Source organism: Anguilla anguilla, chromosome 13 (assembly GCF_013347855.1).
Source record: "Anguilla anguilla isolate fAngAng1 chromosome 13, fAngAng1.pri, whole genome shotgun sequence".
Lineage (NCBI taxonomy): Eukaryota > Metazoa > Chordata > Actinopteri > Anguilliformes > Anguillidae > Anguilla > Anguilla anguilla.
In genome coordinates this window covers 9,093,922-9,115,855 of record NC_049213.1, presented here as the reverse complement: position 1 = coordinate 9,115,855, position 21,934 = coordinate 9,093,922, and the positions used below count along the sequence as shown (strand labels likewise).

General features: G+C 48.7%; 1 protein-coding gene across 1 annotated transcript; it reads right to left on the bottom strand.

Annotated features, from left to right (window-relative positions):
• Positions 1-3,726: 3,726 nt before the first annotated feature.
• On the bottom strand, positions 3,727-21,914 carry znfx1 (zinc finger, NFX1-type containing 1; the record flags this gene model as incomplete). Its single annotated transcript, XM_035388568.1, has 13 exons — positions 3,727-7,061; positions 7,286-7,381; positions 7,942-8,052; positions 8,702-9,002; positions 9,663-9,802; positions 10,115-10,350; positions 11,079-11,193; positions 12,047-12,190; positions 13,391-13,539; positions 15,646-15,777; positions 16,488-16,726; positions 18,946-19,232; positions 20,943-21,914. Coding segments are annotated over 13 exons (5,373 nt in total), but the record flags the coding sequence as incomplete, so codon positions are not given.
• Positions 21,915-21,934: the final 20 nt, after the last annotated feature.

Below are 21,934 nucleotides of genomic sequence, written 5' to 3'. Positions count from 1 at the left end.
AGCTCAACAAGGAGACAGGACAGCAGGAACGTCACAAGACTCAAGGATGCCCTCAGTAAAACAAAATGATATACATTAAAACATCCACATGACCTAACGTTAATTATATCATCCTTTGTTTGTCCTGAGCTTAACCTGCATTGCTTCAGTATATAACCCACTGTGTAAATGGACGCAATGTCAATGCGATGTAAAAATTGTTGTCACATGCCAAGCATGACACCCCTGGGAGGGAGATGCGGCAGTGCCAGGCAACACCGCTGTCTGTCGCATGGAGAGAGAGAGAGAGAGAGAGAGATCACACCCACACAAACATGAAATAAAATAAACACCATCTTCACCCTTCCCCCTCACAGGTTCCAGGCAAAAACAATGAAAACAAAACAAACTAAAATAACAAAGAGAAAATAAAGTAAAACAGAACGACAACTATTTCAGTTTGCCGCCCTTCTGACTTTTCAGTGGCGGTTAACTTTTCCCTGTCTTGTTAAAAGAAACAAAACTGAAATGAAACGAAACGCAACTCAAATAAAGAAACTCGCTCTCTGTGTTAGCTTCCGGTCTCAGCCCCAACCTGTGGAGAGCAGCACACCTTTAAGCACCTGGGCTGATTAGCTAACGCAGCCCAGGTGCATGTGCTCTCTCCACCAGCCGCCACAGCTGAGACTAATCCGCCTCTCTGGCAGACTAAATGTGGCATTCAGTTGTCTAAATTGCTCTGGATTAGCATCTGCTAAATGCCTGTAATATTATGTGATACTTTAAATACAATCATACAACACTTTATTCAAAATAAATGGAACTAACAACCAGGTAACCTTCAAATTTTTGAGTCAACACATATCTTTCCCTTTCTCTCCTGAGAGGGAATTTCATATAAATCTTGTCACGTCTTCTCCTGGCTTCGCTTTTGTTATTAAAAACTTACCGTTGATAGGATATCTATATATCGTAATCCGATTGATCAAGTTAGTGTTGTGCAGTGTCAAAAAGTGCTAAAGCTGTATATTCAGTGTATTGTTAGTTACAGCAAATGGGAAATTTTGGGTGATTAAAAATGCCTGACCTCCTGACCAAATCAATTAACATAAATTCTCGGCCCAAAGCTGACCCAACGGTTGGGTCGCGTTCGGGTTCTGACAGGCTCGGGTCGTCTTTGAAAACTCCATTCCTGGATGAATTGTCGCTGCACCCTTGGAGAAATTTCGGCAGGCCGGCCACTCCTGGGAAGATTCACCACAGTTCCAAGGATTCACTCGTTGGAGAAAAAGGCTCTCACTGTGGTTCACTGGAGTCCCAGATACTTAGACATGGCTTTGTAACCCTTTGCAGGCTGATGCATTTCAACACCTTTTTTTCTCATCTGTACTGGAATTTCCTCTGATGGTGACAAAGTGTGCTTGTAGAAACTTTGTGGTGACTACTTTACTTTAAGGTTCAGTTTGAGTGAGGTTTAGAGTCAACAGAGCTTGCTGCAATTAAGCCTGACTGTGTTCAATTAGCTGAATCTAATTATGAATTTAATTTGGTTAATTGGTTGATTGAGTAACTGAGGTGGCAATTACTTTTTCACATGGGTGATATGGGTGTGATAACCTTTTTCATTAAATGAAATAATTTAAAAAAAATGTGTTTTGTGTTTACTCAGTTTCATTTTATCTAATATTACATTTTGTCAAAATATCTGAAGCCATACAGTTCGACAAATATGCAATAATAAAGGAAATCAGGAAGGGGCCAACCAGATCAGTCATGAAACTCTGTATTCTCAACCAAAGTGGTAAATTTCATCAGTACAATCAATAGTAAAAAATACCTGTATTTTAGTTGCCGCGTGTGCGTGTGTGCGCACACGTATTACAATTCACACTGACGTTTTCTTTCAGAAGCACTACATAGAAATGAATGAGTGCTTAATAACTCAAAACAGGCATATGGTGTGTGTCACTCCATATGTCACAGTAAGGTCACTTGCTGCATCAGTGATGACATAAAACACCATATGCCTATTTACAACGTTCTCTGTAAATGTAGAGGAAATGTACATTTTCTCTGTCAGTAAGGGAAGCGATATTTAAAATTTAAACGGAATGTTTAAAGAGTACTTCAGATTTAGATAAAAATCCTGCTGAGCTCGAATGTCAAGCCAGCCATCACTCCGAGAGGCTAAAGCAGAAGCCCCGGGCAGCAACATCATCACAACATCAGCACAGCGAGGCTAGTATCGCTGTGCGCTAACTTCATTTTTCATTTTCTTCATTTTTTTTTGTTGCTTCGTCAGCATTTACTTTCTGATAAACCAACCGCATCTTCCTTTATATCTGTCATCCCAATACGAAGTACTATTCGCTAAAGGCCCCAGATAGCAGAAGACGGGGAGTCACCCTCAAGTTGTGCTTGCTGTGTCAGCCTTCGCTAATACTATAAAATTCCATAGGATTCGTGTCTGAAATTAGATATTGGGCTCAAAATTGCTCGCCAAATCTGATTTCTGCAGACATAACAATGTGTTTCGCACTTGCAAAGGCATTTTCAGGTGTTTGCATTTCAGCAGCTGTAGGTCTCTGAATTTAGTCGTGCAGGATCCCTGCTTCCCATGTGCTAGCTCTCCCTGATATTAGCAACCTCTGTCTGGTTAAGTGCCTCAGTACTTCTTTGCAGAGCAGTTTGCTCTTGTTAATATCTTTGTTTTGTTGAATGGTAAGTGGTTTTTTGATATTTTACAGTGGATGCAGGGGTCGATCTTTCACCATGGAGCTAATTCTGGAAGTGCTGTTGCTAAACCACTCCTCGCCTGTACATTAACCATGGTGATGAAAATGAGTGTTTCTGGCTTTTAATGCCTGTACCTTTTGGCTTTTGAAACACTGTACCACCGTACGACTGCACCGACCTTATTGGTACAAATAAAAAAGAATAGTGCTTCTCTGTTCAGAGTCGCATGGTACTAGTGGTGGAAAAGAAGGGGAATCTTTTAAAAGGTGCGCCGTTGACAGATGACATAGTGGGCTTTCTTGCGATCTCACCATTTCTCTCTGCAGCGCCAGCCCCACCCACCCACCAAAAAAGAAAATAAAAAACTCCAAAAACAGCAAAAATCTTTAATACCCGCTCCGCGGTATCCGCGTACATTTAGTCGGTTTTCCCCGTGATCATCACACAAAAGGGATTCGTTTATTTTTTCTGCAGAGAGCGGTTTGCACTGTAGCTCTGGCCAGTGACAGGGCTGCATTTATCACCCTAGCCGACACGCTCAGCTGCAAAGTGCCTCCAGTGTTAGCAGGAGGCCACCCTTGAATTCATTTTCTTTGGAGACAAAATGTAGTCGCTTTGATTAGTACTATGTTTCACTGACAAAAACACGTTGTCTGTTGAGAGTTCTGGCAGTACTACATTAGCCACCATCTGCGTTCAGTACAGAGTGAGCTTTCTGATCTTGTTCCGCCGGTTTGTAAAACAGGTGCTCCTAAAATGTTTCCTTCAGTAACTCAAGACACCCTATTAAAAGCAGAAATCGAAACTATTTTTGTGCCCCTTGCACATTTAATGTAGGTCTCTACTGCACAGCCGATCTACAAAATATATCCATGGTAACTTGGTGTGTGAGAGTTAGTCCTTTTTTTCTTTTTAGAGGTCTTGTGTTTCGGTCCAACGCCAGTTTTTTTCCATCCACAATGTGCTGCTGCTGCCACCTCATGTTTTCAAAGAGGAATTACACACAAGAGCTGACGAGGAAAATAAAAGCATTTTATTAGCAAAGTGCACCGTTCTCTTGCCATCCTTAGTCACAAGGCCTCGCTGCTCTGAATGATCTACAGAAGATGGGTGAAACTGTCATCATTATTTTCAGACACTGTGATTGGATATTCAGAAAAGTCAAATGGGTTCAAGTATTAAGGTTAAGTACATCAACAGAAAATCTTTCCATGCAAGGAATTCAGGTTTTCTTCTCACACTGCTTTTTACACTAAGATGTAAACAGCACTTAAAAGCTTTTAAAATGTTACTGCATATTAGTTTACATTAAATCTTTTTTGTTTTGTTTATAAAATACATCTAATTAAATGTTCACCAGTGATTCACAAATAATAACTGTAATTATATTCCAGTAAAAGATTTTTAAGGCACAACTCCATTAAATAATAGCATAAAATAAGTCTAGCTCCAGTGTGTCGGTGTCCTTTGTTAAATCCTGAGGTTTATTTAATCAAAATAGTTCATATACGCTGTTGCAGTTCATTAGAAAGCATCGGAAAAAAACACACAAATATTCATTTGGAGGTAATCAGATGAATCATTATGCGACACCATTTACTATATGGTGATATATTGGATATAAATATCCTGTGGTATGAAACCTTCGGAGGTCTCTCTAGACATACTGCTTTTAGAAGCAAATTCAAAAGAAGAATTGCACAAAAAAAAGCAATGAGATCGTAAATTCCGGACAGAACAGGATAAGAGAAAAAGCTTTTGTTTGCGGGCAAACAACGAGCCGAGATGGGACTCAATCAGCCTGTTCTGACTATTGACTTACTTCCTCGCTTTGGTAATCGTTTCATTGTTTTCTCGACTGCGATGCGAAGGTTTTCACCCGAGTCGGCGGAGGCTCACAGCCGCAGGCGGTCGAGGTCAAAGTTCAGCATGTTGGCGGCGTCGGACCAGGCGGCGTGCTGGGCGCCGTCCATCTCCGTCGCCACCTGGTTACCGGTCTCCAGGGCGTGGTTGGCCCCGCCGATGGTCAGGCTGCACTCGGGGCACTTCCCCCGCTCCGTGGCGCCCCCGCATTCCCCGATGGCGTAGATGTGCCCGTTGGGGCACTTGTACCAGTGCCCCCTGGGCAGGCCGATGGCGCTCACGATCATGACGCGCTCCTTCTCCGTCACGCCCAGCCCGCCGCACGGCAGCTTCTCGGCGAGCTCCTTCAGCGCCGCCCTGGCCTCCCGCTCGTCGTCCTGGGTGAAGGGGGCGGTGCCCTCCAGCGTGGCCCGGAGGGCCGCCACCTCGGGCCGAGTGAGGGCCTCGCGGCCGGCCGGCTTGCAGAGCGCGTTGAGGCGCGCCAGGCAGCCCAGCCTCGCCGCCTCGGCCTGCAGGTCCGCCGCCTGCTGCTCGGAGAAGCGCGTCTGCGGGTGCGTCAGCCAGCGCCGGAGGTCGTCGGCCCGCTCCGCGAAGCGCCGCCGGTCCTCCTCGGACATGTCCGCCGCCGCGCCCATCCGCTCCCCGAGGTCGTCCAGGAAGGCCGCCCGGTTCTCCAGCACCCACAGGTCGCGGAGGCCGAGCTCCGGCTCCTTCAGCCGCTCCTGCAGCTTGGCGTGCTCCAAGGGGAGGTGCCGGCGCAGGTGGGCCTTCCCCCGCAGGAGCTCCAGCAGCTCCCGCCGCCTCCTCTCCACCTGGGCCGGGGAGCCGTTGACCTTGGCCTTGACCGCCTCGATCTCGGCCAGGCAGCGGTTGACGTGGGCCCCGTAGCGGAGGTTCCGCCGGACGGGGGTGCGGCAGCGCGGGCACTCCTTCAGCCGGACGGCCGCCGGCTCGTCGCCGCCCCCGTCCCCGCCCCCGTCCGCCGCCGCGCCCATGTAGTGGTCCATGGCGGTGGACTCGAAGATGTGCCCGCAGTCCTCCAGCTGGATGAAGAAGGCCAGCGGGTCGTCCTCCTGGCCGAAGAAGATCTCGGTGACCTGGTCGTGGTGGCAGACGCGGCAGCGGTCGGGGCAGGGCTCGCCGCAGAGCCCGATGCAGGGGTGCCCGCAGGGCAGGGCCTTGTCGCAGCGCCTGTTGCAGGGCGGGCGGTCGCAGGGCTCGTGGCAGAGGCGGCCGCAGCGGTGGTGGGGGCAGCGCCAGGCGCAGGGCTCGGCGCAGGGGGCGCACGGCTGCCCGCAGGAGCGGCGGCAGGCGCTGTGCACGCAGCGGTTCTGGCACGGCCGGCGGCACGGCGGGCACTCGGCGGTGCAGGGCTCGGCGCACGGGTGCGAGCAGACCAGCGGGCGCCCGCACGGCCGCCCGCACGGGCGGTGGAAGAGGCCCCCGTGGCACTCGTGGCAGGTGCCGCGGCACGGGTGCCCGCACGCCAGCGTGGCGCCGCAGGGGGTCCGGCAGGGGGGCTCGCCGGCGGGCGAGCGGCTGTAGTGGCAGGCGTCCTCCTGCCGGTGCCCGCAGCGCAGTTGCCGGGAGACGGGCACCGCGCAGCGGGCGGTGCAGAGCTCCCCGCACACCCTGTCGCAGGGGTGCCCGCACCTCAGCACCTTCTCGCAGGGCACCTGGCACACAAAGTCCAGTGGGTCCTTGTAGCAGGGCACCATCTGCCTGTGCCCGCACCCGGGCACCACCTTCTCCACCCGCACGCGGCAGTCGTCGCACTGCTGGTAGCACAGGTCCGGGCAGCGGTGGCCCAGCTCGCACAGCACTTTCCCGCAGGGCTTGGCGCACTCGAACTTCTTGTGGTCGGCGTCGTAGGGGTGGCAGGCGCGGGTGCAGACGTGGCCGCAGTCCAGCCGGAACTCGCAAGGGAGCGAGCAGCCCCCCTCGGGCGCCTGGCGGAAGTCCTCGGCGCGCGACACCAGGGCCCGGGTGCCCGGGTGGTTCTGGCAGCGCAGGGCGAGGGCGGGCCCCGCCTGGCCCTTCTCCCGCAGCGTGTGGAGGATGGCGCTCCAAAGCTTCACCCTGCCCAGCATCTCCAGGTTCCCCACGCAGTACAGGCCCTTCTTGGCCCGGGACAGGGCCACGCACACGCGGTTGGCGATCTGGAGGAAGCCCACCCGCCCCTCCCGGTTGCTGCGGACCAGGGAGAGGAGGATGATGTCGTTCTCCTCGCCCTGGTACTTGTCCACCACGTGAACTTTGACCCCGGCGAACTGCGCAGCCGGGAGAAGCTTGCGCAGGCAGTGCAGCTGGCCGGTGTAGGTGGTCAGGATGGTGATCTGGGACGGCTGGTAGTCCTGGCACAGGAGGTAGCGGCACAGGGCCACCATGAACAGGGCCTCGTGCCGGTTCTGGTGGCTCCGCCCATCCTGGATCTCCTCCTCGGGATACTGGTGCTCCACAAAGAACAGGTTGGTCGCCACCCCCTGCCAGGGAAGAGGAGAGACAGGGGCAACAAGAACTTAGCTTCCTTTACTTTCATACGTTTTCATGTTTTTCTCATATGGATTTTTTTTTTCTCTGGCGTTCTGCTTGAATTAACAAAATGATGTCTCCTTCAAAGTGCAGTCTGCCAGAAAATTCACATTAAAAGTACCTAAATCGATAGAAAAAAGAAACGCAGAAAATAAGAGCGCGTGCACCGGCTGACCTTGATGTTTTCGTACTCCAGAACAGACGGGTGGTTCTCCAGCTCAGAGTAGATGTGCGGCGTCAGGAGACGGGCGATTTCTGGCCGCATCCGGTGCTGCGGGAGTCAGGCAGAGAGAGTGAGTGAGAGAGAGAGAGAGAGAGAGAGAGAGGGAGAGAGAGAGGGAGGGAGGGAGAGAGATAGACAGACAGATAGAGAGATAGACAGACAGACACAGACAGACAGAGATAGAGAGATAGATAGAGGGAGATAAGACGGAGAGAGAAAGAGAGACAAAGGAGAGAAACAGACAGAGATAGAGATAGGTGGAGAGGGACAGACAGTCAAAGAGACAGAGAGAGAGACAGACAGAGATATAAAAAGACAGTCAGAGATAGAGAGGACGAGAGATGGACAGAGAGAGAGAGAGACAGACAGACAGACAGAGATAGAGAGATAGATAGAGAGAGACAGACAGACAGAGCTAGAGAGAGATGGACAGAGAGAGGGAGAGAGAGCGACAGAGGAAACAGACTGTGAAAAGGATCAGCGCTCAGGAGTAAGGGCAGAGCCGCGGCGGTGAGAACGGCGGGACGAATCAGGCGGGAGGGAGGCGTGGCCCTAGCTGGAGTCGCCGAGGCTGGCCAGTGGCACTGACTCTCGACGCGCGCGCTCACCTGGTAGTTGAGCCTGACGAAGGGGAAATCGAGCGTGACCAGCCTCTCGAACAGGGACACCTCCAGGTTGAAGTTCTTAGCCAGCTCGTACACGGTGGCGCTGGGACGCAGCTGCGGACACACGACGGCAGGGGTCAGCAGTCAAAGGCAAGAGGTCAGAGTGTGGGTGTGATGCGGTGCGCACTGATTGGTGGATATTATTCTAACCGTTGGAAAGGGATATTCCAGTTTTTTTGGCCACACTCACACTGTAACTGTCTAGTTTTGAGGAAAAATCCACTCTCTCGCAATGCCACATTATGATAAAAAAAAACACTCTTTATCTGGCTAATACTTTTTTTGTCATTTATTTTTTATTGACTGGCTAATACTTTCACAGATAAATTTGCAAAGTCTTTGGCCTTCATTGTTCTGTACAACACCAACAAATCTCTTATAAATACAATACATCTGCAAGCAAACACTGCAGCGCAAGGAAATATCACAGTCTAATAACTGTAGTTTGATGCAGTAGACCATTTTCCGTTTTTAACATTCTTGACAATCTTTGCATACACAGAAACAAACTATTAATTGGATAAACCTATATTTTTTTGATTTTCTCAACTGAACTTAAACATTTTCAATTGCGAAACCCTAAAAAATACAGGTGTAACAAACTGAAGTAAAATTTTAGGTTTATCCAACAAAGCATCTTCTTCGGTGGAGATCGGAACACAAAGTTCTCCGACCAATAGCGAGGCACGTGGGCGGGGCCTACCTGCTGGTGATCCCCAATGAGGATGAGGTGCTGGCAGGCGCGGCTGAGGGTGGTGATGGTGTGCGCCTCCAGCACCTCGGCCGCCTCCTCCACGATGACGAGGCGGGGCCGGATCTCCTGCAGGGCCCGCCGGTACTTGGCGGCCCCGGTGGTCGTCATGCCGATCACCCGGGCGTCCCGCAGGACGCACAGGTGCTGGCGCAGCCGGATCTCGGCCAGCCGCTCGGCCGCGTCCTGGTAGGCCTGCTCCGACTGCAGCGCCTTCCCCCGCATGTCCGTCTGGTAGCGCCAGAGCCACAGCCTGCCGCGCCCCGAAAAACACGCAGAGCACGCAGCCGTGACGACCACGTCGCTCGGTAACAGCAGTGTAGTGTGGTGTGTTCAGTAACAGCAGTGTAGTGCGGTGTGTTCAGTAACAGCAATGTAGTGCGGTGTGTTCAGTAACAGCAGTGTTGTGCGGTGTGTTCAGTAACAGCAGTGTAGTGCGGTGTGTTCAGTAACAGAAGTGTAGTGTGAGAGTGTTCAGTAACAGCAGTGTTGTGCGGTGTGTTCAGTAACAGCAGTGTAGTGTGAGAGTGTTCAGTAACAGCAGTGTAGTGCGGTGTGTTCAGTAACAGCAGTGTAGCGTGAGTGTTCAGTAACAGCAGTGTAGTGTGTGAGTGCTCAGTAACAGCAGTGTAGTGCGGTGTGTTCAGTAACAGCAGTGTAGTGTGAGTGTTCAGTAACAGCAGTGTTGTGCGGTGTGTTCAGTAACAGCAGTGTAGTGAGAGTGTTCAGTAACAGCAGTGTAGTGTGAGAGTGTTCAGTAACAGCAGTGTAGTGTGAGAGTGTTCAGTAACAGCAGTGTAGTGTGAGAGTGTTCAGTAACAGCAGTGTAGTGTGAGAGTGTTCAGTAACAGCAGTGTAGTGTGAGAGTGTTCAGTAACAGCAGTGTAGTGTGAGTATTGACAGGGCAGAGTACCGGTAGAGTCTCCAGCGGTCGCGCAGCGGGAGGCTCCAGACGTCGTGCAGGGCGGCCTCCTCCTCCTCGCTCATGGCCGTGCTCTTAGCCAGCTCCCTGCGGATCCGCAGCTTCAGCTTCTTCCTCTGAGCTTTCTGCATCTGCGCAGACACACGAGCGCACGAGCGCATCCATGAACACGCAAACCAAGGTACAAAGCACGCACGTACCAACATGCATATAAGAACGTATGCTCCATGCACACACACAAATGTATGCATGCATGCCCCATATGCATACATACAGTATTGTACAAACACAAGTGACTGCGCACAAACCCACCCATTAGCACATGCATGCATGAACATAGACCCCATATAATATGACAGAACTAGGAGATAAAATGAGGGCGGGCCCAGGTGAACCGCGGGCCGGCCGGGTGGATGAAGGTCGGCGGGGTGCGTGCGCGGTACCTGCCAGCCGTCCGCGCTCGGAGCGGGATCCCTCTCGGTGTGGTTGAGGCTCAGCGCCAACATCATCCCTTCCAGCGCCCGCACCGCCATGTCCGTTTTGCTCTTCTTCTTCCTCTCGCCCCTGCCGTTAAGCTCCGCCTCTTCGATCATGCGCTCCGCCTGGATCAGTTCCGCCTCTTCCTCCACCTCCACCAGCTCCTCTTCCTCTTCCTGTTCCAGCTCCTCCTCTTCAACCTCTGGAAGTGGAGTGGAACAGAAGTTATGCTCACACATCTAATATTTACCATACACAGTTGCTGACGTGATGTCAACAGACAGGTTATGTATAATGGAGGCGTTCCAATGGACTTTCCCCTTAGAAGAGACATGATTAGAGTCTCTGAGCCTTTCGCTACAGCTGCTGCAGTGTGGAGTTGATGCAGAAATGTAGAGTCAGTAATGAGTCAATGTGGATCAGTATAAAGGCAGTGTGGAGTCAGTGTGTATGTCAGCAGGCAGTCAAATCAAATTCAGTGTACAATCAGTGTAGAGCCAGTGTTGAGTCAACATGGTGTCAGTGTAGGGCCAGCATAGAGTACAGTTTGTGTAGGATCAGCGTAGAGTCAGTGTTCAGCCTGCATGGAGTCAGTGTGGGGTCAGCGTAGAGTACAGTTTGTGTAGGATCAGCGTAGAGTCAGTGTTCAGTCTGCATGGAGTCAGTGTAGGGTCAATGTAGGGTCAGTGTTGAGTCAACATGGAGCCAGTGTAGGATCAGTGTAGAGTACAGTTGGTGTAGGATCAGTGTAGAGTCAGTGTTGAGTCAGCATGGAGCCAGAGTAGGGTCAGTGTAGAGTTTGTGTAGGATCAGTGTAGAGTCAGTGTAGGATCAGTGTAGGATCAATGTAGAGTAGAGTTTGTATAGGATCAGTGTACAGTTTGTGTAGGATCAGCGTAGAGTTTGTGTAGGATCAACGTAGGCTCTCACCAGCGTTCTCAGCGTTGGGCTGCTGATCTCTCATCTGGAATTCGGAGGAGCCCAGCCCCAGCCACTCCAGGATCATGGACTGCTTTTTGCCGTAGTGCTCGAACCCGTCCCACATCTGAGCCGACACAAGCACACAGGCCTCAGGCTACTGCACCCCGGGCACTGACAGAGCAGCTCTGTCTGCCTTGCCAGCACCTCTCTCACACCCCAGTCTAACTCATGCACATTTCTAAAGAAACACGCAAAGTACATTGTGCAACGCTGGGTGATGCAACTGTGTGGGCATATGTCATGTACATGCTGATTTTCTGATAAAAACTCTCTCCAAGGAGGCTGTCACGAGGAAACGAAAAAGATGCATACACCTACAGATTACAGTGTGCTGACTGCAGCAGTTCAGAAATAGAAACGGGACAGGTGAAGAAGGTGGACTCAATGCTCGGGCTGCCCAATGAGGTGGAGCTTGTAGGTTGGCCACTCGGGCTCTCTCAATGTGGTGGGAACAGGGTAGGGGACGGGACTTTCGGGTTGCTTGCTCAGGTTTGTCTAATAAAGGGGTGGGACAGTGGGCAGGGCTTATGGGTCACTGGCTCAGGCTGTTCCAACAAAGGAATGGAATGGTGGGCGTGGATTATGTGGTTGCTGGCTCAGGCTGTCCAAATGAGGGGGTGGGCTAGGGGGCGGGGCTTATGGGTCGCTGGCTCAGGCTATTCCAACAAAGGAATGGAATGGTGGGTGTGGATTATGTGGTTGCTGGCTCAGGCTGTTCCATTAAAGGGGTGGGACAGTGGGCGGGGCTTATGGGTCGCTGGCTCAGGCTGTCCAAATGAGGGGGTGGGCTAGGGGGCGGGGCCTATGGGTCGCTGGCTCAGGCTGTCCAATTGAGGAGGCGGGCTAGGGGGCGGGGCCTATGGGTCGCTGGCTCAGGCTGTCCAATTGAGGGGGGTGGGCTCGGGGGCGGGGCTTACAGGCTGGTTGCTCAGGCAGTCCCAGTGGTCCTCGGAGATGAAGCGCTCCAGGAACTGCTCGTGCATGATTCCTCTCAGGCTGCACTCCAGCTGGCTGGCCTGCTGCACGATCTTCTGCTCCGCCTGGGCCAGCTCTGTGCTGATCTGTCACAGAACACAATGCTTAACACTGCGCTCAACTCACTTTAACTGTGCACCAGCTCTGCGCTGATCGGTCACAGCACACAACACTTAACACTGTGCTCAGCTCACTTTAACTGTGCACCAGCTCTGTGCTGATCTGTCGCAGCATAACACATTTAACACTGTGCTCACCCCACTTTAACTGTGCAGATCTACATAGTAAAATGTTCAATGTAAAATAGACCAATGCAAAATAGACTCATGACTCTATATGCTATAACTCTAAAAGTGGTCCCTATTCTCATATGGCAGAGCTGATTTCACACTGAGAATTTTATAGTGATTCACACGGCACAGCACTGCTCAGTGCTTCATTGCTTACTGCTCCTTTCTGCGAGCTGCTCAGAGCCCATTCAAAACAACAAATATTAACAGCCAGCAAACGGCTCCATCTGCTATTGACACGGGTTCTCGCGCCGCCTCCTCGCACCCACCGCCGGCCACCTGTTACCCGTCTTTTTACACGCCGGCGCCGCCTCGGGGTTCAGCCAGAGCGGCTCCCGCGTGCCGGGGTACGGGCTCAGAGACAGGAAGTGGCGAGCCAGTGCCTGAGGGGGGGTCAGGCCCTGGATCCTCGTTCTTCCCTAATCACTGCGCCTCCAGAGAGCCGGCCAGGCGAACCCTCCGGTGCTCAGCAGGGACTTAAGGGTCCTCAGCCAAGGGGCCAGCTTTCGGTTCTCAACCTCAGCACCGGAAGTAATATCGCCCCCTGCTGATATCTATGATTTTAGCTCAAAAGGCAAGTTTCCCCATCGGGCTCCATTCATTTTCAACAGCAAAATTAAAATACTTCCACTCAAATATCAATGTTAACTTTGTGCATTATATTCGGAAGAAAAATCACTTATTATTTTTCCGAGCTAAAATATTTTTTTCCTACCACACAGACAAAGATATTAATTTTTTATTTATTATTTATTTTAGCCGATGTCTGCGCTGTCCTCGGGGTACACGGGATGTAGGCACGTGACCAAGAACACAACTGAGCATGTCTGTTGAGCGAAAAAACAGTACTTCCTGGTTCTGATGTGCTCCCCATAGGTTTCTATTGGAGTCGCTGTCTCTACATATTATATACTCTAAGCCCTCAGCCCTCAAGTGATTTTTGTGTAAGTGTTAGGTTCATGTGACAGGCAGGGGAGGGGCCTGGGGGGTGCTGACCTCATAGTGGGCGCGGCGCAGGTGGCCGGGCAGGCTGCGGCGGAACCCAGGCCCCCCCGTCAGCTCCCGGAGGGTGAAGCGTTTCAGGACCTCACTGTTGCTGCGGCCTCCCACCCTTACGATCCCATCCTCCAGGAAGCCATGGATCCCTGTGACCCCCCCACCCCAGCACAGAAACCGCATCAAATCAGACCCAGCTCCAGGAGATAAAAAGAGGAAGAAAACAATAACAAAAAAAAACAATAAAAGGAATACACACCGAAATATAAACATTCCCCCTCAACCTCACTCCAAGTGCTAAATCGATATTGTGTTTAATAGAGGGATGTCTTGGATAAAAGAAAGCAATAAAACCCCATTTCATTTTCACATAATCTCATTTTAACATGATGGGATACACACTAAGGTGTTTTCATTCCATCACGGACCTGTCCAAGGCAGAACCAACCACTCAATAACCAGCTCTCCGTCTCACAAGCCATCTTCCAAAAATCTACTTTGTGCGAGTTAAGACCCCTCTCGGATATACCCGCTCCTCATCGGTAAATATTGCTTCACTGAGCCCAAGTATATTACAAGATCAACAAATGAAGCTTCGCTGAGATCCAGAGATACGGCCGGATAAAAAACAGACAAGCTTCAAGGTGATGAACATCCTGAAGATGTATGAAACTTTCTGGAAATTCCACCTCAAACTGTAAAATTCAATTACAGTCATGTCATGAAATTTAACCAGTACATTTCAGCTCTAAAATGGTTGTTCTGCCAGACAACACCTTTGATGCAGGGTATATGATTATATACCGTTTTCGTGTTTCAAAAAACTGTCTGTGGGATTTAAATGTGCATGCGAGCTCATCATTATCATTATTTTCGTGATTAGAGGACAGTGAATTCATAATACATTTCTAATTTTCTGCCTGTAGTATGAACAGTGATCACCTCCATGCAGACTCTTCTGAGTATGCAACTTAGCCCTCCTCTAACATGCTAAAGGCACAAACAAACTGGGTTGAATATTGTGAATATCTCCTGTAAGTGACTATATTTAAAATATAAATCTATTAATCTAATTATACCCGAGACGAAATGTTCAGTTTTCTGGCTGTACCCACAGTAAAAACAGCTTTCTTTCAGCTATGCAGAACGGCTCCAGACATGCAAAACATTATACTGCCGTACAATAGCCTCCTGTGTACAGCATATGACGCTCAGCCTCAGTCAAATGTGATAGCAAGTCCAGGTAAGTTCATCTGGCAGTCAGGAAACTTCAAGCTGCTACAGAACACACGGCTCTCCAGCATGAACACACAGCAAGCACAGCATTTTCTGCCTGTAGTACGCACAGTGACAGCCTCCATGCAGACCCCTCATGGACTGAGCATGCTGCTTAGTCCTCCTCTGATTCCCATTGGCCCATGGGTATTTACAGATATAGCAAATCTTTATTAGCATTCATCGTTGCCATTTCCGTTATAAAAATTGGGTGGTTTATCGTTATCTCTCTCTTGCTCACTCAGTCCAACGATTATTTCTGCTCCACATGACCCGTTTGCTTATCTTGTTTAATTCCTGGTTTTCTGATCCATTGTTTGTGCAAGCATGTAGGCTTGTCGCTGGCAAAAAAGCAAACTTTGCGTGGATCTTTTCCCTGCATTACTCATGATGTGTTATAATGTTCCAACTTTTCACAGGTTTTGCCAGCAATGTCCATTAGCTCCCATGATCCTTATCCCTAGCAGTAAACTGAGCATTTATGGATTTTGAGAATTACTGCATTAAAGCTGTAATAGGAACAAAAATCAGAATTTACTATTGATGTCTTTGTAGCTTATGGCTGGAACTAATATATGTTCAGTTTCATTGCATAATAAGGCCAATAAACAAGGGATAGGAAAAACATGCCATCATGTTCCACATAGAAATCTGAAAGGAGCAGTCCAGTCATCATGGAGTTCATTGGTAAGAACAAATGGTGGATACCTTCTGGCTATACTGCCTAACAGCATAAAGCAATCCTGAAAGTACAGCCAGAAAGCATCCACCAATCACTATTTGTATTGTTCGGTCTATTACTAATACCATACTCCATGATTGGTGGAACATAACAGGAAGTAGACCTGGAGAAACAGACAATGCATTTAGACATGGAAGAGGGTTGAACTCGGACATAAATTGCTATCCTGTGTGGAAGCTCTGTGGAGCTGTAAAGGCGCCCAAAGCCCGTTTCCAGGTTCCAGAGTTAGCAGCCCTACCTTCGAGGAACTGGTCCAACGCGTGATTGGTGTAACAGACGACCAGAATGGGCAGGTGGTCTTCACCTTGCTGCCATACATGAGGGTTTGTCAGAAGAGCCTGGGCGATCTTCAGTCCCACGTAAGTCTTTCCTGCAATGCAGGAAACCGACACGCTCAGTAGATTACAGTATATTGCATTCATTTTACAGATGCTCTTATCCAGAGTGGCATTCAACCTGAGTTACCTGAGCAGCAGGCCCAGACCGGGCTCCAAACATTCCCAGACAAGCAAGGGCTTATGCATGACCACTAAAGGAAGTTAACTGTGTTAACCAATAACCAACATACAAACCCACTATGCATATGAAATCCAGAGCAAAAAAACTTCACCGCCGAAACACAATTATTTGTGAAATTAACAAGTCATAAAATGCTTGTAATTCTGAAAAACCATGTTGGAATAGAGCCAAACAGCGACAGGTACACAATCTAATTAAAATAACCTGATTCCACTGTCGCTAAGGGTAGTTCAGTCCAGACAGAGAAGAAAAAGCACATTAATTATAGTTACAGAAGCACTAGTCAATATATAACAGAGAGGTAATACCTTAATAACAGACAGAGAAGTAATACCCTATTAACAGACAAAGGCGTAGACATAGCAGTAATACATTAATCAGAGAAAGCGCATCAATTACTGATAGAGGAGTCCCACCACAATATGTGTAATGGCACATTAATTAGGCGGGTAAGTAATCACACATTAATTAAGAGACATAAAAGTAATAGCAAATGAATCAGCATGTGTTTGGTGGTGTTTGCCTTGCGAAGAACAGCGTTCGGAGTGCAGCTGAAGGTACCTGTGCCGGGGGGTCCCTGTATTATGACAAACTCCTTGGTGAGCGCTAATTTCAGGGCTCTCATCTGCGACTCATCCAAGCCCAGGTGTTCCATGGGGGGCCAGGCGTGGGGGTCCCGGACACTGAAGGGCTGCAACTCAGACGCAAACCCAGGGGCCGCTATAGACTCCAAGATGTATGTGTCCTCAGTAGTGAGGTAGGCAGGATGCGCTACGTCGGACTGGCACTCCACTATGTACCTTGGATGACATGAAGGAAACAGAAAATGAACAGAGATGTCCTATAGACCAACCAAGTGACGTTAATTAGGCCAGGTCATCTCGGTCTGCAATTCCTGCTTTCACATACAGAGCATGGAGCATTGCTGTATTAGCCATGTTACCTGGTTGATAGCATTCACACATGACAGTGCTCAGTTGGGTAATTTTTACCTGAACATGCCCAGTAAGGAATTATTTTACTAACCCTGACTTACTAGCCAGAGAAGCTAGCTAACATTTGCTTACAAAGCTTGCTAATGAAGAAAGTAAATCATAACATCAAATGTTCTGCCATATTTTTATGTGCACAAAGTACACCTATATGCAAAAACATTTGAGTACATACATGACATGTACATGTGATGGTAACAGCAACATCTAGTTAGTAAAATAGACAATCACTTGGTGAGCATTTACTTTCTTACTGCTAAAAGGTAGGGTGACGGACAAGGTAGCTTAATGGACATCAAGTTTTGAATTCTTGATACGGCAATGTTATGCCATTGTTCACACTAACATTGAAACAGAACATTTCAATGTTTCTCAGTCATGAATCAGCAAATTGCCTGAACAACTTTCTCTCAACGCTGACTTCAGCTCTCATTCACACAACACAACTAAATTTCCAAAATAATGTGGGATAAGGCCATGTGTATGAAAATCCATCCATCCATCCATTATCTATACCCGCTTATTCCTGGTCAGGGTCACAGGGGGTGCCTATCCCAGCGTGCATTGGTCGAGAGGCAGGAATACACCCTGGACAGGTCGCGTGTGTGAAAAGTGCTAATGTAAATGATCCCATTCCTAATCTCAGCGGTTAACCCAGAACTCTGAGAGCAGGACTACGTTCACCAAACTTTTCTGAAATTATTCTTACTTCTGTTCTTAAAAATGTTCCAGAGAAAAACCAATATGGGACTCATGACACATGTGCAGCCCGTTTGTTTTTGTGCGTATCCCAGGTGTATGAGATGATGAATGCTGACTGTTTGTCAGTTTCATGCACAATCCTGTTCATGTGATTAGCATAAGGAAACAGATCTTAACAAAAAAATTATGAATGGTGAAATGTTCTTGGTAATGCAGTTTACGATAAAATGTGATCATACACATGTTTCGTGAATGAGGCCCAAGGTCTCTTTTTATCTATACTTTGGGAAAATATCTACTAGTTCCTCTGTTGTATTGAAATACATCCATTAACAATGAAACAAAGACTTCAGTCTGCATTTATTTTTGATGACTCAAGAGAGAAAATGAAGGACTTTATGTTTTGTAATACTACAACATGAATATTTTATAGCAAGCATTTAAGTATGTGAAGTGACAATTTTATAACTGTACACCATCACCATCTCTTCAGATAAAAGACAAAGACAAACCATGCCACTGTCCCCTTGTTCCAAAGCATGAATAAATGTTATTGTTGTTATTTTTTTAATTGAAATTCAAATCTGCCTAGCATTTTGTTAAAAAGAACTGAATCATTGGCGTAAGCAACATAAACAGCCATTGAATGTTTTGGTCCTTCATGACTGCACATTGGTTTATCACTTGACAAAAAAATTAGCATTGCTCATTAGCAAATTATAGGAGAACAGGCTATGATTAATCCTTACAGATGGTAGTGCTAGCAATATTACAGCATGGTTGCAATGGTTATCTTCCTCATAAATTAACATAAAAATCAAAAAGTATTTTCCATCTAGCATAAAGAACGTAAGATATATTCAGTAGCAGCACTGAGGTGGAACTGGCTAAAGCTAGTTCTCCAGCCCAATGGCTGTGCAGATCAGCTGCTGGACACAAGATTAAAATACAGGGTGGCCATCACACCCAATACAACTGGCAGTACAGATTCTGACAGGATTAAAGGGATATTCACAAATTTCATGATTTCATTTGAAGAAAGTGACGAAGGACAGACATGTTCAAAACATATCATCCATAATCAGTAAAGCTGCTGATTAGCAAAATACATTCTTAAATAAATGTAAAAAATACCAAAATGCTGATATTGTAAACAAAATGCTATTTTGTCAGTGAACAGTATTTTTGGAACATTTTCAAGTAACAACAGTTATTCCTGTACATTGACTTGACAATAAAAATGATATATATGCAAATCACTGTACTATTCCATGTGTGAACTCCTAAATCTATCGAGGTGTTTGATAATTCTGCGGGAGACGTACCTCTGGAAGGGCAGGTCTTCCACTTCCAGTTCCTGCAGGCCTTCCAGGACGTGGCGGTAGGCCTCGAAATAGGCCGTGGTCTCCACCATGAGGAAGGAGTCGGACACCCGGACCCCGGCCAGAGCCGGGCGGCTGTCCTGGCAGAAACTGAGCTGGACCTGGCCCTTCTGCAGGTCGGCCGGGTCGCGGTCCGACACCGTGGCGAACAGGAAGGTCTCAAAGTTGTCCTGGGACATGCAGACCAGGGAGCCGTACAGAAGCCGCTTGGAGTTCTGCCAGCGCACAAACTGCGGGCCAAAAAACAGTGCGTGTTAGCATTACGCGCCTCTGGAGTGCACTCAGTCAAACAGGCCAAAGTTTGATCCGACGTCTGCTGTTAGATTACAGGCATTTAGCAGACGCTCTTATCCAGAGCGACTTACACAACATTTGACATTGCATTTTTTACACTGCATCCATTTATACAGCAGGATATATACAGAAGCAGTGCAGGTCAAGTACCGTGCTTAAGGGTACAACAGCAGTGTCCTACCTGGGCATGGAACCTGTGACCTTTCGGTTACAAGACGGGTTCCCTACCCATTATACTACACTGCCGCCCCAAGGTTAGGTGAGGTTAGAATAGCAATTGTGGATGTTCTCTGAGTTTCAGGTACCTGCATGCGCCTGTTTCATAGGCCTTCGCACACCAAGGCTATTTCTTCTGTCCATTACGCTTGTACATTATGAAAAATGTAAATAATCCTAACTCCCATCTCCCCTATGATTACTTACACAGCAAATGCAAATTTTTGTGCTGCGCAAGTCATTATTTAAATTGGATCTGGTCTAATTTTTTGTGTTATGTTTTATTTTTTGTATGTAAAACAACTTATTGACCAGTGAGATTCTCTTTTGTCATGTTCTAAATCTAAATCTTAACATGATCTTTGTCATGTCAAACGTGTTTTTAAACAATGGCAGACTGGCAGATAACACCCGTGTCTCAGCACAGTTACTTTGAGATGTGTTCCCTCACTCTGCCCTTCCCCCAAACGTTTCCTTTATTTTGTACAAACGCTCTATAAAAACACTTCTTGGAAAAAAACTGGCCACTGCGCCATTATGTCTTAAATCTGTCTCAGAACACCTAATCAAAGAACATTTCCAGGTCACCCCAAGAGTCACACAGCACCGCATTAGGAGATTCTTCTTTGGGGCGTACAGTTGATTTAATGCCTTCAAGGGACTCCAGTGGTCAGTGGAATAATGGATCCTGAATTGAAACAGTTTGCCTGTGACTATAAATTCATTATTTCAGCATTTTTGCAAACCAGAGCCAAATTTATGTCTCTGGGGAGAGTGCTCTCTTCCCTTTCTCAATTCCACCTGCAGGTTTTAAACTGCTGCCTGTAGATACACCTGGCAGAGAAAGAGCTCTGGGGAAGGGGAGGATTAACACGGCTGAGCAAAAATGCTGAAACAAGGAAAGATCTCCATGGGCACTTTTTACACACACCGATTCAGAATCAATCAAAACAGGTAGTAAGGCAAGTTATGGCTTTGTGAAGCATTACAAATAAAAAGCATTTGTTAGTTTGTGATTTCACACAGCTGGCAAGAAATCAAGTCCCGGAGCTTCGGGTGCACAAAAACCACCTGCATTTTAACTTAATTTAATACATTTAATAAAGAAAATAAATGAACACAAGGAGACTAGTTGTTTGTTGGCAAAGCGATGTTCTGGAAAATTGCACAAGGACTTTACTGACTATTATCTCCCCAACTGGAGAATCAATATTCCCCTCCCTCCGCACCTCAGCTGATGTGGGGCGTGTGCTCAAAGGAGCACCGGGAGATATACAGTGATAACAGTTGGGTTGTAAACTGCTTTCAAATCTTGAGACAAACGAAGTTAGATAAATTATCATCATTTGTTGTGGCAGCTGTAATAGTAGTAGGAGCAGCAGTTGTAGGAGTTACGTGTAGTAGAAGTCACAACCGTATGTTTAACTGACCTTTAGAGGTGTTGGGTCGAACTGGACTTTGTATGCAGTCCCTGTCGGGGTGCAGAGCGGCACTAGCAGACGGGTTTCGAAGTAAACCCTGATGTCATCAAAGCGTTTCCTCCTCACCGGCACCTGGCCCAGGCTCTCCTCCTCGTAGCTTTGCAGGAGCTCGCGGATCCCCTCGCGCAACGGCCGCACAAAGTCCTCCCTCAGCAGCCGGAAGTGGGTGTCCAAGTACACCTGGACACTGGGGTAGCTGCAGGAGGTGATGTTGGGCCTCAGAAAGGGCTTCTGGTCCTGGTGGATCTCCTCGGGCGTGGGGTAGATGGTCATGGTCCGGAAGTCACCCTCCCCGGGCGGGGCATCCTGCTCGGGAGTGAGGAAGGTGTAGTTGTCCGACCTCAGGGTCCCGTCCCTGGCTTTCTCCTGAAGGTGGTCGACCAGCCCCTGAATCTTGCCCAGGTTCTGCTCGATATGATCCGGGATGTCCACCCCTGAGGCCCGGAGCCCGTTGATGGCCGGCTTCAGGAGGGCCACCAGCATGGAGGTCACCTGCACGGAGCTGGCGGGGAAGATGCTGAGCATGTCCGAGAGGAGGCTGACGATGTTGTCCAAGTGCTGGGGGTACTGGGCCCGGCGGGCAGGGCCGTGGTCCGTCATCATCCCCACGACGTAGTGGGGGAGCACCGCCCGAAGGAAACCCGAGTCCTTCACCACCCCAGCGAGGTGCTGGACGATGCGGCGGTCGGTTCTGGAGCGGACGGCCTTGCTCAGGACCTGGCAGAGCAGCTGGATCAGGCCGTGGCTCATAGTCTGCTCCTCCAGCAGGAGCTGCAGACCGGGGCTGGAGGATAGTGTGATGGCCACCTCTGACGGCTCTTTCCCGACCAGATCCTCCAGGGCCCTGTAGCCCAGCCTGCGCACCTCCGGTTCGCCATCCCCGCCCTGGTCCCTGCCCCTTCCACCCCCTCTTCCTCCTCTGCCCCGCCCCCTGTCCCCCC